This window comes from Lolium perenne, chromosome 2, assembly GCF_019359855.2.
Source record: "Lolium perenne isolate Kyuss_39 chromosome 2, Kyuss_2.0, whole genome shotgun sequence".
Lineage (NCBI taxonomy): Eukaryota > Viridiplantae > Streptophyta > Magnoliopsida > Poales > Poaceae > Lolium > Lolium perenne.
The window spans coordinates 191,940,678-191,953,276 of record NC_067245.2 but is presented as its reverse complement, the minus strand read 5'-3'; the positions used below and the strand labels follow the sequence as shown (position 1 = coordinate 191,953,276).

Sequence of the window (12,599 nt, the reverse complement as noted above, 5' to 3'; positions counted from 1 at the left end):
GAGACAAATTGGCCCATATGTGGAACATTCCGATCAGGCATGACATTATCAAATCATCATTGCATAGACATGATATTGTACTAGAATGCTCCCTTGACTACCACTGGTACATAACGCTCCACTCTCTTTTCACCAACCAAACACTGTCGTCAAATCTTACCAGAGGGCAAACGAGAACCGTCTCAGAACACTTCATTACTGCATGCCTTGATTTTCTGCCCGACACATCAGCAAAATCCCAAAGCCAAAAGGTTTAACTATGTTAATACTCTACCAACTAACCTAGGCTACTCACGTGCTCGACTCTAGTTACTAACGAGTCTGCCAGCGCGTCCTCCATGACCTCTTCACCATAAGCCTATTCAGAATTGAGCGAACTCTGGAGCAGTAAAATCCTAGCTTGATCACCTGCTGTTAGATACAAAAAAAAAGATGTGAGTAAAATGCAAGCATAAACTATGCAAATACAATAAGGCTTGGATTGGCACTAAACTTCACAAACTTGTATAATTGTATCAGGCGAGAAAACACAATAAAGTAACACTTTTGCTGCCTCTAAAATACCACTTAACCATTCTATCTTCAAGTGGAATCAATTCAAAACTGATGGTTTCCAATTTGGTTAAGTTCAAAGATATATTCACACAAATTATACTAGCTTTACCTTATTATGAAGAAACATACTGTAACTTTAAGTAAACCGAGTCAAATATTATGTATGCTAATTAGAGGCTCCTTTCAGGATCCCACATTAACTTGACATAGTAACATCTGTAGAATATAACAAACTAAAACCATTGGATCTTCACCATATTATCAACACGGATGTTCAGTTGTTCAGGCAAGTTCGACAGTCACGATAGTAGTTTAAAACACAGAGGATTACCACGCCTACACGTTGTCACAATCATCTGATGCTATGCAAGGATAAAATTTGAAGACATGCGTCTAAAACAAACAAGAAGATAAGCAAGTACTATAGTTTTGATTAAGTAATTGAATGTGAAGATATCAGAACCCACTCAGATATAAAAAAGACATGCTACACTGTTGGTAAGGGGGAATAATGCTTTAAAGTATACAATAATAATGCCGATAAAGAAGAAAAATCTGTAAATCAGTTTCATGTAATAAGCTTAAATTAATAGATTATGCATATGAGACAAACTATAACACCTTGCCTGGAGGTGTCCCATTGCCTGACGAATGTGCAGCTTATGCTGTTATGCATGCAAAGTGCGCATGTGACATGCATAACCTAGGAGGTATGATCGACAAACAAATCGTCTTGTAACAAACAAGTGGGGGCCAAGCTGTAATTCCGAGAACTCTTAATGTGCAACTATCCGTTACCATATTCTGTTTGAAAAAGGAAAGCGCAATCAATCTTCCTAATCACAGCTGCCACATATTAACCATTGACTGAAAAATGTCAACAGATATCTTATCTGATTGGCACAAACATTAGCCCATTCATTCTACATATTTACAGGTTCACGTCTTCATGCGACATAATGATGCATACAAAGTTTATCTTAGCAAACATTGTCATGATAATAAATAATCATCTCGCAGTATTTTCTCTATTAGGATCAAGTAATCCAACTGTAAGACAAAGAAACAGCCCAAACATGTTAATTCATGATGTCAATATAATTGCATTTTTTTTTTCAGATCCATCGATCTATCTTATCTTGAACACGGTATTCTTTCCACTACAATGATCTATGTAGGGAAACATCAATAGTTTGTGTTTGAGAATTTCACTTAATGATCTTTTATCTTTGATCTTAGAAATTTGATCCCTTCAGCTTCAGCTCCTATACTCACATTTCTAATGCATGCTCAAAAAGCGATGCTATAACAGTGGCCAAAACATGAATACTCGCTTCCACATTCGCATTCACAATCCTAGCCAATTAACACTAGGCATACAAGAAAATTTTCAAACAATGATGGTCTAGGCAATTAATCTATATTAAAAAGATCACCCAAAATCACTTTGCATCTGTCAGACTGACTCGGAATTAAAAGACAATGAAAAGTACTACAGTTCATATATCTTTAGAAAAAAAAGAAAAAAAATGGCATATGCAAATAGTGGGTCGTAGTTACGACATGGTACTACTCATCTATTGTCTTTGGATGTCGTTTAGTCTCCTTGATGTCAAACATTGCATGTAATTTAAGCTATGTTGGTCTTTTCCTTCCCATTTGTAGTTTCGGAATCAGCACTTGACATTGATCGACTCACTCCAATAAGGTGTGCTCTTTCCCGGCTGTTCTCCTCAGGTAACCTTATCTTTTCTTAACAATTGGCAAATTAAATATATTTGAACCCAGGACCTCCAGGACACAAGTGGAGATACTATACAACTGTGTCAGACCCACACTTCAACTGAATACATTCAATCAACTTAAAATCTTCTTTCTAATCTTCACATGGGAAGTACCTCTAGGCAAAGACATCCAAGCAATATAATTTCTAGATCAAACATCAATACCAAGCATAGAACAATTCCTACAATTGATACAGTTAGTAAACTGGAAACCTAGGGAACTTTGCATCTCAAAATTTATGCAGTGTCAATTCCAATTGACTATTGAAGATCACCCAAGATTAAGGAGCTACTGATAAGGTTCTGCCAATTTTGTCAACAAGTTTCTCCCCTCCCGTTTCTTGGAGGTTTTAGAGTCATCAAACGGTCAAGCCTTGGGAAACATCTGAGTCCATTTAAACCTAAGTACCAAGCAGGGAATATAGCAACAAACACAACAAAGCAGGGGAACAATTATAGCTGGTGTTAAAAGGAGAGCATAACCAAGAAAGGTGGTAGGCAGGAACATCCTTTCAGGTGGTATTAGAAAGAGAGCATAGAAACATATATGTCTTTGTTATTGTTAGCCTGTTTTGGCTTAAAATGGGAATTTTCCTATACCACAGATTTACCTATACAAGTACCACATCTATTCTTGATTACCAATTTCATGCCATGCACTGTTTAAGATCGCATTTTTTCCTATTTTTCTGTTGAGAGCTATCGTGCACCACATTTGAGGAATAAAGGCTGATCCTCACATGGCACATATATATTATATCAACCAAACAAGAATAAAAGGAACTTAATGAACACCATGCCTCATACCTTCATAAATTCTTGGAAACCTCCGACAAAACATTGACAAGCTCCTTCCTAACCCTTGCCTTTGGTGCTTCTACCTTTGCTTCCATCTCCGCCTGGATCTTCAACTCTTTCCACTTGAGTTTATCCAGTTTCTTCTCCATTAAGAGTGCCTTGTTGCCATCTAATCCAGTGAAGGAGGTTCTGAGGGCAGGTTGTAACCCTGCGAGCCGCTTCACCTCCTGCCCAAGAAGAGGATACATCTCACACATTTCCTGGAAGCTCTTGTCCACATTCTGGCCACTACTATTCTCAGCCTCAGGCATGGCGTGCTCTCCCTCATCCTGCTCGTCATCGCCATTGTTGGCGTTGGCAGCGTTGGCAGCGTGGGTCGCCGGCAGGTCTCCCCAGATACTGTTGGACAGATCCGCAAGGCGGTGCTCGTGGTCAGTAGAAGGCGCAACGAAGGATTTGTAGCGGCGCATCAGACTACGCACTTTGTCCTTGATAGTGAAACGAGTGCAGGTCCTGTCCTCGAGGCGTTCCGCGATGGAGTCGAAGAAGTCATTGTTATCCGGCTCTGGCAGCTTCCCCTGCTCGCGGCGGTGCTCGAGGAGCGCCGTGAGAATCTGAACCTCGTCGCTGGGAGTCCATGTACGCCGGATTCTCTTAGACTTGGGCATCTCCGACCCGCTAGGCTGTGCTCTTTCCTCGCCTTGCTGCTGTACCGGCGCCGGAGTGAGTTTCTTTGACTTGGGCATCTCCGACTGGCTAAGCTGTTGCTGCAATGCCGCCCGAGCCGGAGTGATTTTCTTTGAATTGGACTTCTTGGACTGGCTAAGCTGTTGCTGCAATGGCGCTCGTGCCCGAGTGATTTTCTTTGAATTGGGCTTCTTCGACTCGCTAGGTTGCTCCCCTTCCTTGCGTCGTTGCTGTGCGGGCGCCGGCACCTTTCGCTGCTGCGACCTAGTGATCCTTGCCGATGCCCTTTTCCTCTTGAGCTGGAGATATGGATCCGGCGCCTCCGTCCATTCCTCTTCGCGTTCCTCCTCCTCCTCCTCTTCGCTTACCTCCTCCTCCTCCTCCTCTTCGCTTACCTCCTCCTCCTCCTCCTCCTCATCTTCGCTTACCTTCTCCTCCTCCTCCCCCTCCTCATCTTCGCTTTCCTTATCCTCCTCCCCCTCTAACGCTCGAATGGGGGTCTCCTCGTCCGTCGATTCACTTCCCTCCCTGACACGATGGGACTGGGAGCCCTCGACACCCTCCGGCGAGGGTTCCTTGGCCCCATTGTGCCCCAACTCCACCGATCCAGAAGAGTCGGTTCTGCGACCGCGCCGGGCGGCACGCTTCTGGGCCATGGGAAGAGGGGATCGGCGGCGGCGGCGGCGGCGGATGGAGAGGGAGACGGTGGGTCGGCCTGGAGTGAAAGCGGATGTGTTGGATTCTGGAATCGGGACTGTCTCCTGGTCAGAGTCAAGCGGGAATGGAATGGGGCTTTCCAAGCGTCGGACGGGTCCCACTATCTCCGCTCCTCCGCCTTGTTTTTCTCATCTAAATAAATCTAAATAAACTATTTATCTAAATCTTTTTTCCTTTTGGAGAGTACGTCTTCAGCGTACCATATTGTTTCAGAATTAGACTAGGTTTTTTTCGAAAAGGAGGCATAAGCCCAGCCCCTACATCGATTGATGCATACGGTCTGTTATTGCTTTATTTAAAAATTGAAGTTTTTTAAAAAAATTACATCATGGGTCACACAGGGTCGATACATGTATTAACCATTTTAAAAAGAGAGAAAACATGAGACGGCTCTGCATCATCGTGTTAATCTATGATCTAAACGCCAACTGCACTGGCTGTATATATAACGAGCAACCATATCCAGCCGGTGGCACCAAGTAGCCAAATCATGACGCCTCTCCATTGATTGTAGGTAAGATCACATACGGATCCAATGGGTAACCAACGGTATAACCTGCATAAAAGAAGTAGTTTTTGCTTTGTTAAAAATATAGTCATTCCTCACGTCCCAGATAGCCCAAAGTAAAGCACAAACACCAACTCGGATTTGTACTTTATCTTTCTTTACAACTCCCGCTAGCCAATTGCCAAATAAATTTGTAATATTCTTTGGGGGAATTATAATGAAGGTCATGTGCACAATACACCACACAACTTTTGCTAGCGGGTAACTAATGAATAAATGTTGTATTGATTCATCTTGATTACAAAAACAACATTTCTCACTACCATGCCAATATCTTTTGGCCAAATTATCTTTCGTGAGTAGGACTCGACGATGAAGGAACCACATAAAAATCCTAATTTTCAGCGGAACCTTAATTTTCCATAGGTATTTCTAGAGAATCTAGTATGATCATTCATATAATCTAGATATAAAGATTTGACCGTAAAAGATCCAGATGTTGTTAGCTTCCAAAGAATTAGACTAGGTACGACCAAATTATCTTATCTTGTTGGATCAAAGTTCTCTTACGCGTACGTGTATATGATGATGAATGATTTTCCATACTTTCAGGTCATCCAACTCAAGGTGATCAGCGTAAAAATGTTGCTAGCTCAAACGTGTTTAGCTGCTGGCCTTTAGGTCACTCTGTGATGTCATGTGCATGAGTTCAAAATTGATGTATTTCCCTGGAGTAAAATGCATGAATAGTTCTTGAACTTGTCGGCGTGGCTCGAATTGGTCACGTACATTCAAAATACCATGTTACTATCACTAAAGATGACGAGTGTGTTTTCTACGGTCACTGAGTCTAGAAACTAGTGTGTATCTATCGACGTGGCAAAAAGCGGGACCCCCTTAACATTGAAGAAAAATGTTAAGTTAAGGAGGAGCAACATGCAGAAGGGGGCCGGAGGTCGGAGGCCGTCCCTTTCTCTCCTCAGGGTCTCTCTCGAAACGCCCCTTTCTGGTCTCTTCCTCGTGCTCCCCGGGTCGGACCGGAGCTTCTCTCCCCGGCGTAGCCGTGCGGAGATGGCGATGGGATGGTGCCGGTAGTAGTTTTAGGTGTACTTTCCTTCTAGAGTTTACCTATATGGAGTCTGAGAGTAGGTTGGCAGATCCAGGCGACCAGATCTACCACGCCATGGATCTCCTTTGCTTCACTGTATCTCGTTGGTGGCGGGCGGAGGTGCAGGTGGGGAAGAGGAGGTCATGCATCTCTCCAAATAAGGTCTGCATCTGGAGTTTGGAGCTGGGTTTCTTGGACCAAGCCCGGTTCTGGTTGGCTCTTTTTTGCTTTCCATCGATTCTCCCATGGTGGGAGCAGATGGAGGTGATGAGGGAGCTCAACAACTCCTTCAATAAGGTCCATGTTTGTTTGATCTGCGGGCTCACCTTTGTTGGTCAAAGATTAAAACTCCTCCCCTCTCGTCATGGTGATGTTGAGGGAGGTCAGTTTGCAGTCCTTGGCTGCTCGACGGTGGGTCAGCGCCAGGGGAACTATGAAGCTTCGTTTGGGAGGGCATCCACAGCAGCTTCGTCTTGGCTGCTGTCTCTGATGGTCGAAGGGCGACCCCTCCACCCTCTGTCACCGGCGACGGCTTCTTCCGACCGGTGGTTGCAGGTATTCATCTACCTCCAGGCTGTCGTGCCAAAGCGGAGGCCTCTTTGCTCCATCACAACAGGCTCCCGGAGCTCCATCCCAAGTGGTAATGTCCTCGGCGATGGCGTTCTTGGCTGTGATGTGCTGCGATGCGGTGGAGATGGAGCTCGACCTGATTGCACTCTCAGTTTTAGATCTAGGGTCCCTAGTGCAAAATGTGAAGACTTTGTTGTAATTTCTGATTTTCTTGTGGTCTGTGTTGTAAGTTGTACCTCCACCGCTTTTGATTAATTGAGCTTCTGGGTCCTTCGGGACCGACCCTGTTCCCAAAAAAAAAAAGTTAAGGAGGAGCAACATGTAGAAGGGGCTACGTGTAAAAATGTTGTTGACTTCCCGTGACTTCTCATTCCTCCTCTCCCTCTCTCTCGCGTCATGTGGCCTCCGCCCTCGTCCTCGCCTGCACCCGCCTAAGCTCACCCAACGCCGCGTTTAGAAGGTCCCTGCCCCGCTGTCTAGATTTACTATCCTTTGTTTTCGATGTGTGGTTGCCCTTCGGGCTGATGTATGAGCACTTGTTATATTGGTGTGAGTGCGTGCGGTATCAGACGATGGATGTATTTGACTTGTGGTTGCCATGATCAGTATTTCCAGCTCTGCATGTGTATAGATATTTTGAACATAGCGTCAGCTGGATGGGAGATCACCTTCCCCTCTATCGCTAACTTGTTGTGTGTGTTCCAACGCGTCCAGCCTACGGCTGCGAAGGTTAACCAAGCTAGCCTAGGAAGAGGTCCGGAGAGACCCTGAACAATGGCGATGAAGTCGCCGACCCTGTCGGATTCCAGTTGCATGAGAGGAGTTCCCTAACTCCTGCCCACATAAACGTATCAATGTGACAATTGAAGAAGAACTTCATTACAAATTAATATGGACGGTTACATTTTATTTCAGATGCTACCTTTGTAGTTTGTTTAATTTTGGGTGTGCCTAGGGCTCAGTTTACTAAGAATTAAGTTAGCTCTTAGTAGATTTTGTTGACTTGTATTATTTCCCCTAATCTATCCATTAATGCACATGTATATTACTTAGGTTCTTTTTTTGAGATCATCCCTATTGTTTAGCTAAACCGTGACATGCACATGCGACTCGTTTTTGACATGCAAGGTAGTTAGGTTGCCCGTCCTCCTTCAGGTGGTTGTCTATCTGCCTATTCCTTGGCAATTTTTGCAGTTCATTTGTTTTTTTTAGAGATTGGAGGAGACACTAGCTCTTATCTAACTAGGTTCTCAGAGAAGGAAAAAAGCTTCTATTCAACTAATGTTGCGCAATACATAATCATTTTTATAATCTCAAGAAAAATTAACTTGTGCTACATTATTTTTTCTCTAAAAAATTTGCATTTTCAACTCCACATGTAGTTGGAAACTGCAACCTCACTTGCAAGTGGCAAAAAAAATTTCAGTTACAACCCTATTGCAAACTGGAAAAAATATTTCATTTGCAACCCACTTGCAACTGAGATAAAAACACATTTGCAACCCCGCTTGCAAAAGGAAAAAAAAACCTCAGTTGCAACCACACTTGCAACTGCAGAAAAAATATCGATTGCAGTCACACTTGCAACTGGAAAAGTCTCAATTGCAATCACACTTGCAACTGAAAAAAGTCTCGGTTGAAACCACACTTGCAATTGCAAAAAAGGCTCAATTGCAACTGCACTTGCAACCGAATAAACCCTCAAGTGCAACCATATGTACAACTGAAAAAATTGGTAACATTCTCAGAATTTAAGCATTTCAAAAAATTCTTTGGTTGCAACCCTGGAAATTTTTCAGTTGTAACCACACTTTCAACTAGAGAAAATCTTGGTTGCAACCACACTTCCAGCTAGATATATCTCAGTTGCAACCACACTTGCAACTAGAGAATTTCTCGGTTGCAATGCAACCACAGTTGCAATTGGAGAGATTCTCGATTGCAATCACACTTGTAACTGGAGGAAGTCTCGGTTGCAACCATCTTTGCAACTGAAAAAGTCTAGTTGCAGCGATACATGCAACTGAAAAAAAATCTAAGTTGCAACTTCATTTGCAACTGCAAAACATAATCTCAATTGCAAGCACACTTGCAACCGAAAAAATTCATTACTGTGTCAAACCACACTTGCAACTAGAAAAAATTCTTAGTTGCAGCTTCACTTGCAACTGCAAAAAAAAAACTTTAGTTGCAACCATATTTACAACAGAATTTTTTTCAGAAACAACACAAAAAATCTCAATAACAACCCCCCACAACTGAAAAAACTACTGGTCGGGCCACTGGTTCGCCCGGCTAAGGTGTTCGTATTTACAAATACAAAATAAGACAAATTTTATAGGTACCGTATATAAATATATTACAAAAATTGTCCTGTCTAGTTGTAGCATCAAACAACAATAGTTGAGTTGGCTAATATTGTAGTCAACCACGCTTGAGTACCTTGAGGTCCCATGATCAATTCCCACCCAAACCATCGAATTAGTCTACACAAATCTTAAAGTCACCTAAGTCTATAAACCACGTTTTTCCTGGAAATACAAAGGGGCTCTCGGGTGCCACACACCCCTATACTTGGAATTTTTTTAAAAGTTTAAATAAATTCAAACTTTTTTGGGAATCAAAGATGATTAGGTATTGTAGTTGACACAAAATATTTTCCTAGGAAATTACTTTTATTATATCCTGGGTAAAAAAAACTCAGAACGCCCCATGACCAGGTACTATTCACTTTATATTCGTCATAATTCTGTCTTTTTTGCCCTGGAGTCCATGGGAATCTTTTCGTGTACAAACATTTTTTACGAGTACAAACTTAATTATCCTTGGTTTCCAGGAAGATTCAAAAAATTGACCTTTCAAATTACTATAATTTTTTGGGTCTATGGGGGTGCGTTACACCCGAGAGCCACAATTCCGCTTCACTGTTTTCCCCACTCATCTCTCGCCTCTCACGATGATCTCTCATATCTTTCTCCCAATGAACTCTCTCACTGTCTGATGACAGGCGAGGCACAGAGCAGTGGCAGCGGCGGCGTCCTATCGCGTGCTACCCCTCTCTGCCAAAACCTCGTATACAATACTACCTCCTGTTGGCCTCGTGCGAGGACCTCCTTTTGCTCGGCATCCCTACGCGTGAGTGGAGCGACCTTCCAAAAGCATCGCAAGTCCGTATAAAACATCCACGCGCCCTCCAGAAAGTACTGGCTCTTGTACTATGTCACGATTTAGTTGTTCATCAGCGGCCAAGCGCCATAGTACCGCTTCTTGTCTTGTCTTGTCGGTCGGCAGTGACGTGCCATGCATACTGAGCATGCATGCCATGCCCATAGAGCAGATCGTTGCATCCCTGGCGGAGGCTTGCCAAGAATTTGGAAGCTTGTACAACCTGATGGCTGGTTTTTCTTCACGGACCCTTGCAGAGTTGCAGCGGCTGCAGCACACGGATTCCGGGCTCACTAGCAAGATGGTGGCGATGGTGGCGTTCGACACCATGGCCGAGATGTTCCGATGAATGCTGATACGTCTCCGACGTATCGATAATTTCTTATGTTCCATGCCACATTATTGATGATATCTACATGTTTTATACACATTATATGTCATATTTATGCGTTTTCCGGAACTAACCTATTGACGAGATGCCGAAGTGCCAGTTCCTGTTTTCTGCTGTTTTTGGTTTCAGAAATCCTAGTAAGGAAATATTCTCGAAATTGGACGAAATCAACGCCCATCATCTTAGAATCCCCGGGAGCTTCCAGAACACCTGAGAGCCGCCATAGAGGGGCCACAGGGGGCCCACACATGGTGGCGGCGCGGCCCAGGAGGGGGGCGCGCCGCCCTAGTGTCTGGTGGCCCCAGACCCCTTCTGATGCTGCCCTTCCGCCTATTTAAGGTCTCCGTCGCGAAAATCCTATCACGTTCGATGAAACCAGAAAAAACCTTCCAGAGCCGTCGCCATCGCGAAGGCAAGATGTGGGGGGACAGGAGTCTCTGTTCCGGCACGCCGCCGGGACGGGGAAGTGCCCCCGGAAGGCTTCTCCATCGACACCATCGCCATCTTCATCAATGCTGCTATCTCCCATGAGGAGGGAGTAGTTCTCCATCGAGGCTCGGGGCTGTACCGGTAGCTATGTGGTTAATCTCTCTCCTATGTGCTTCAATACAATAATCTCATGAGCTGCCTTACATGATTGAGATTCATATGATGATGCTTGTAATCTAGATGTCATTATGCTAGTCAAGTGGGTTTTACTTATGTGATCTCCGGAGACTCCTTGTCCCACGTGTGTAAAGGTGATAGTGTGTGCACCGTGTGGGTCTCTTAGGCTATATTTCACAGAATACTTATTCACTGTTATGAATGGCATAGTGAAGTGCTTATTTATATCTCTTTATGATTGCAATATGTTTTGTATCACAATTTATCTGTGTGCTACTCTAGTGATGTTATTAAAGTAGTTTATTCCTCCTGCACGGCGTAATGGTGACAGTGTGTGCATCGTGCAGTACTTGGCGTAGGCTATGATTGTGATCTCTTGTAGATTATGAAGTTAACTATTGCTATGATGGTATTGATGTGATCTATGTCTCCTTTCGTAGTGTGAAGGTGATAGTGTGCATGCTATGTTAGTACTTGGTTTGGTTATGTTGATCTGTTATGCACTCTAAGGTTATTTAAATATGAACATTGAATATTGTGGAGCTTGTTAACTCCGGCATTGAGGGTTCGTGTAATCCTGCACAGTTAGTGGTGTTCATCATCCAACAAGAGGATGTAAGCATCTATCTATTTATTCTGTTATGTGATCAATGTTGAGAGTGTCCACTAGTGAAAGTATGATCCCTAGGCCTTGTTCCTAAATACTGCTATCGCTGCTTGTTTACTGTTTTACTGCATCTTTACTTCCTGCAATATTACTACCATCAACTGCACGCCAGCAAGCACTTTTCTGGCGCCGCTACTACTGCTCATATTCATTCATACCACTTGTATTTCACTATCTCTTCGCCGAACTAGTGCACCTATACATCTGACAAGTGTATTAGGTGTGTTGGGGATACAAGAGACTTCTTGCTTTGTGGTTGCAGGGTTGCATGAGAGGGATATCTTTGACCTCTTCCTCCCTGAGTTCGATAAACCTTGGGTGATCCACTTAAGGGAAACTTGCTGCTGTTCTACAAACCTCTGCTCTTGGAGGCCCAACACTGTCTACAAGAATAGAAGCACCGTAGACATCAAGCACTTTTCTGGCGCCGTTGCCGGGGAGGAAAGGTAAAAGGCACTCATACTCCGGTCCCAGGTAAAGTACTTTTCTGTTGCCGTTGTGTGTGTGCTCGAAGCTATTTCCTTTAGATCCTGCAATTGCATCTTTTTGTTTCTTGTTTACACTAGTTAGGCACAATGGACAACAATGAGCTTCTTATTCTATTTCCTGATTTAAGACATGGATGGTTTGATGCGAAAATTAAAAAACCTATGGAACATATTAGTATGAACGCTTTGAACACCATTGTTGCTAATGATATGGAAAATTCTAAGCTTGGGGAAGCTGGCTTTGATGAGCATGATATTTTTAGTCCCCCAAGCATTGAGGAGAAAATTTACTTTGATGATACTTTGCCTCCTATTTATGATGATTATAATGATATTGGTCTTTTAGTACACTTTGTTATGGAGGATAAATTTGATTATGATTACAATATGCCTCCTATATTTGATGATGAGAATAATAATGATAGCTACTTTGTTGAATTTGCTCCCACTACAACTAATAAAATTGATTATGCCTATGTGGAGAGTAATAATTTTATGAATGAGACTCATGATAAGAATGCTTTATGTGATACTTATATTGTTGAGTTTGTTCAT

General features: G+C 43.2%; 1 protein-coding gene across 2 annotated transcripts; it reads right to left on the bottom strand.

Moving 5' to 3' along the window:
- LOC127334225 (uncharacterized) lies at positions 1-4,617 on the bottom strand. Of its 2 annotated transcripts, none has more exons than XM_051360645.2 (2): positions 3,147-4,617; positions 1-408 (listed from the first exon to the last, which is right to left on the bottom strand). In XM_051360645.2, exon 1 carries the CDS (start codon positions 4,478-4,480, stop codon positions 3,149-3,151), a length of 1,332 nt encoding a protein of 443 aa, XP_051216605.1. In that variant the 5' UTR covers positions 4,481-4,617; the 3' UTR covers positions 1-408; positions 3,147-3,148. The 2 variants fall into 2 exon arrangements, with proteins under 2 accessions (XP_051216605.1, XP_051216604.1); XM_051360644.2 differs by having other exon boundaries at positions 1-411; positions 3,147-4,616.
- Positions 4,618-12,599: the final 7,982 nt, after the last annotated feature.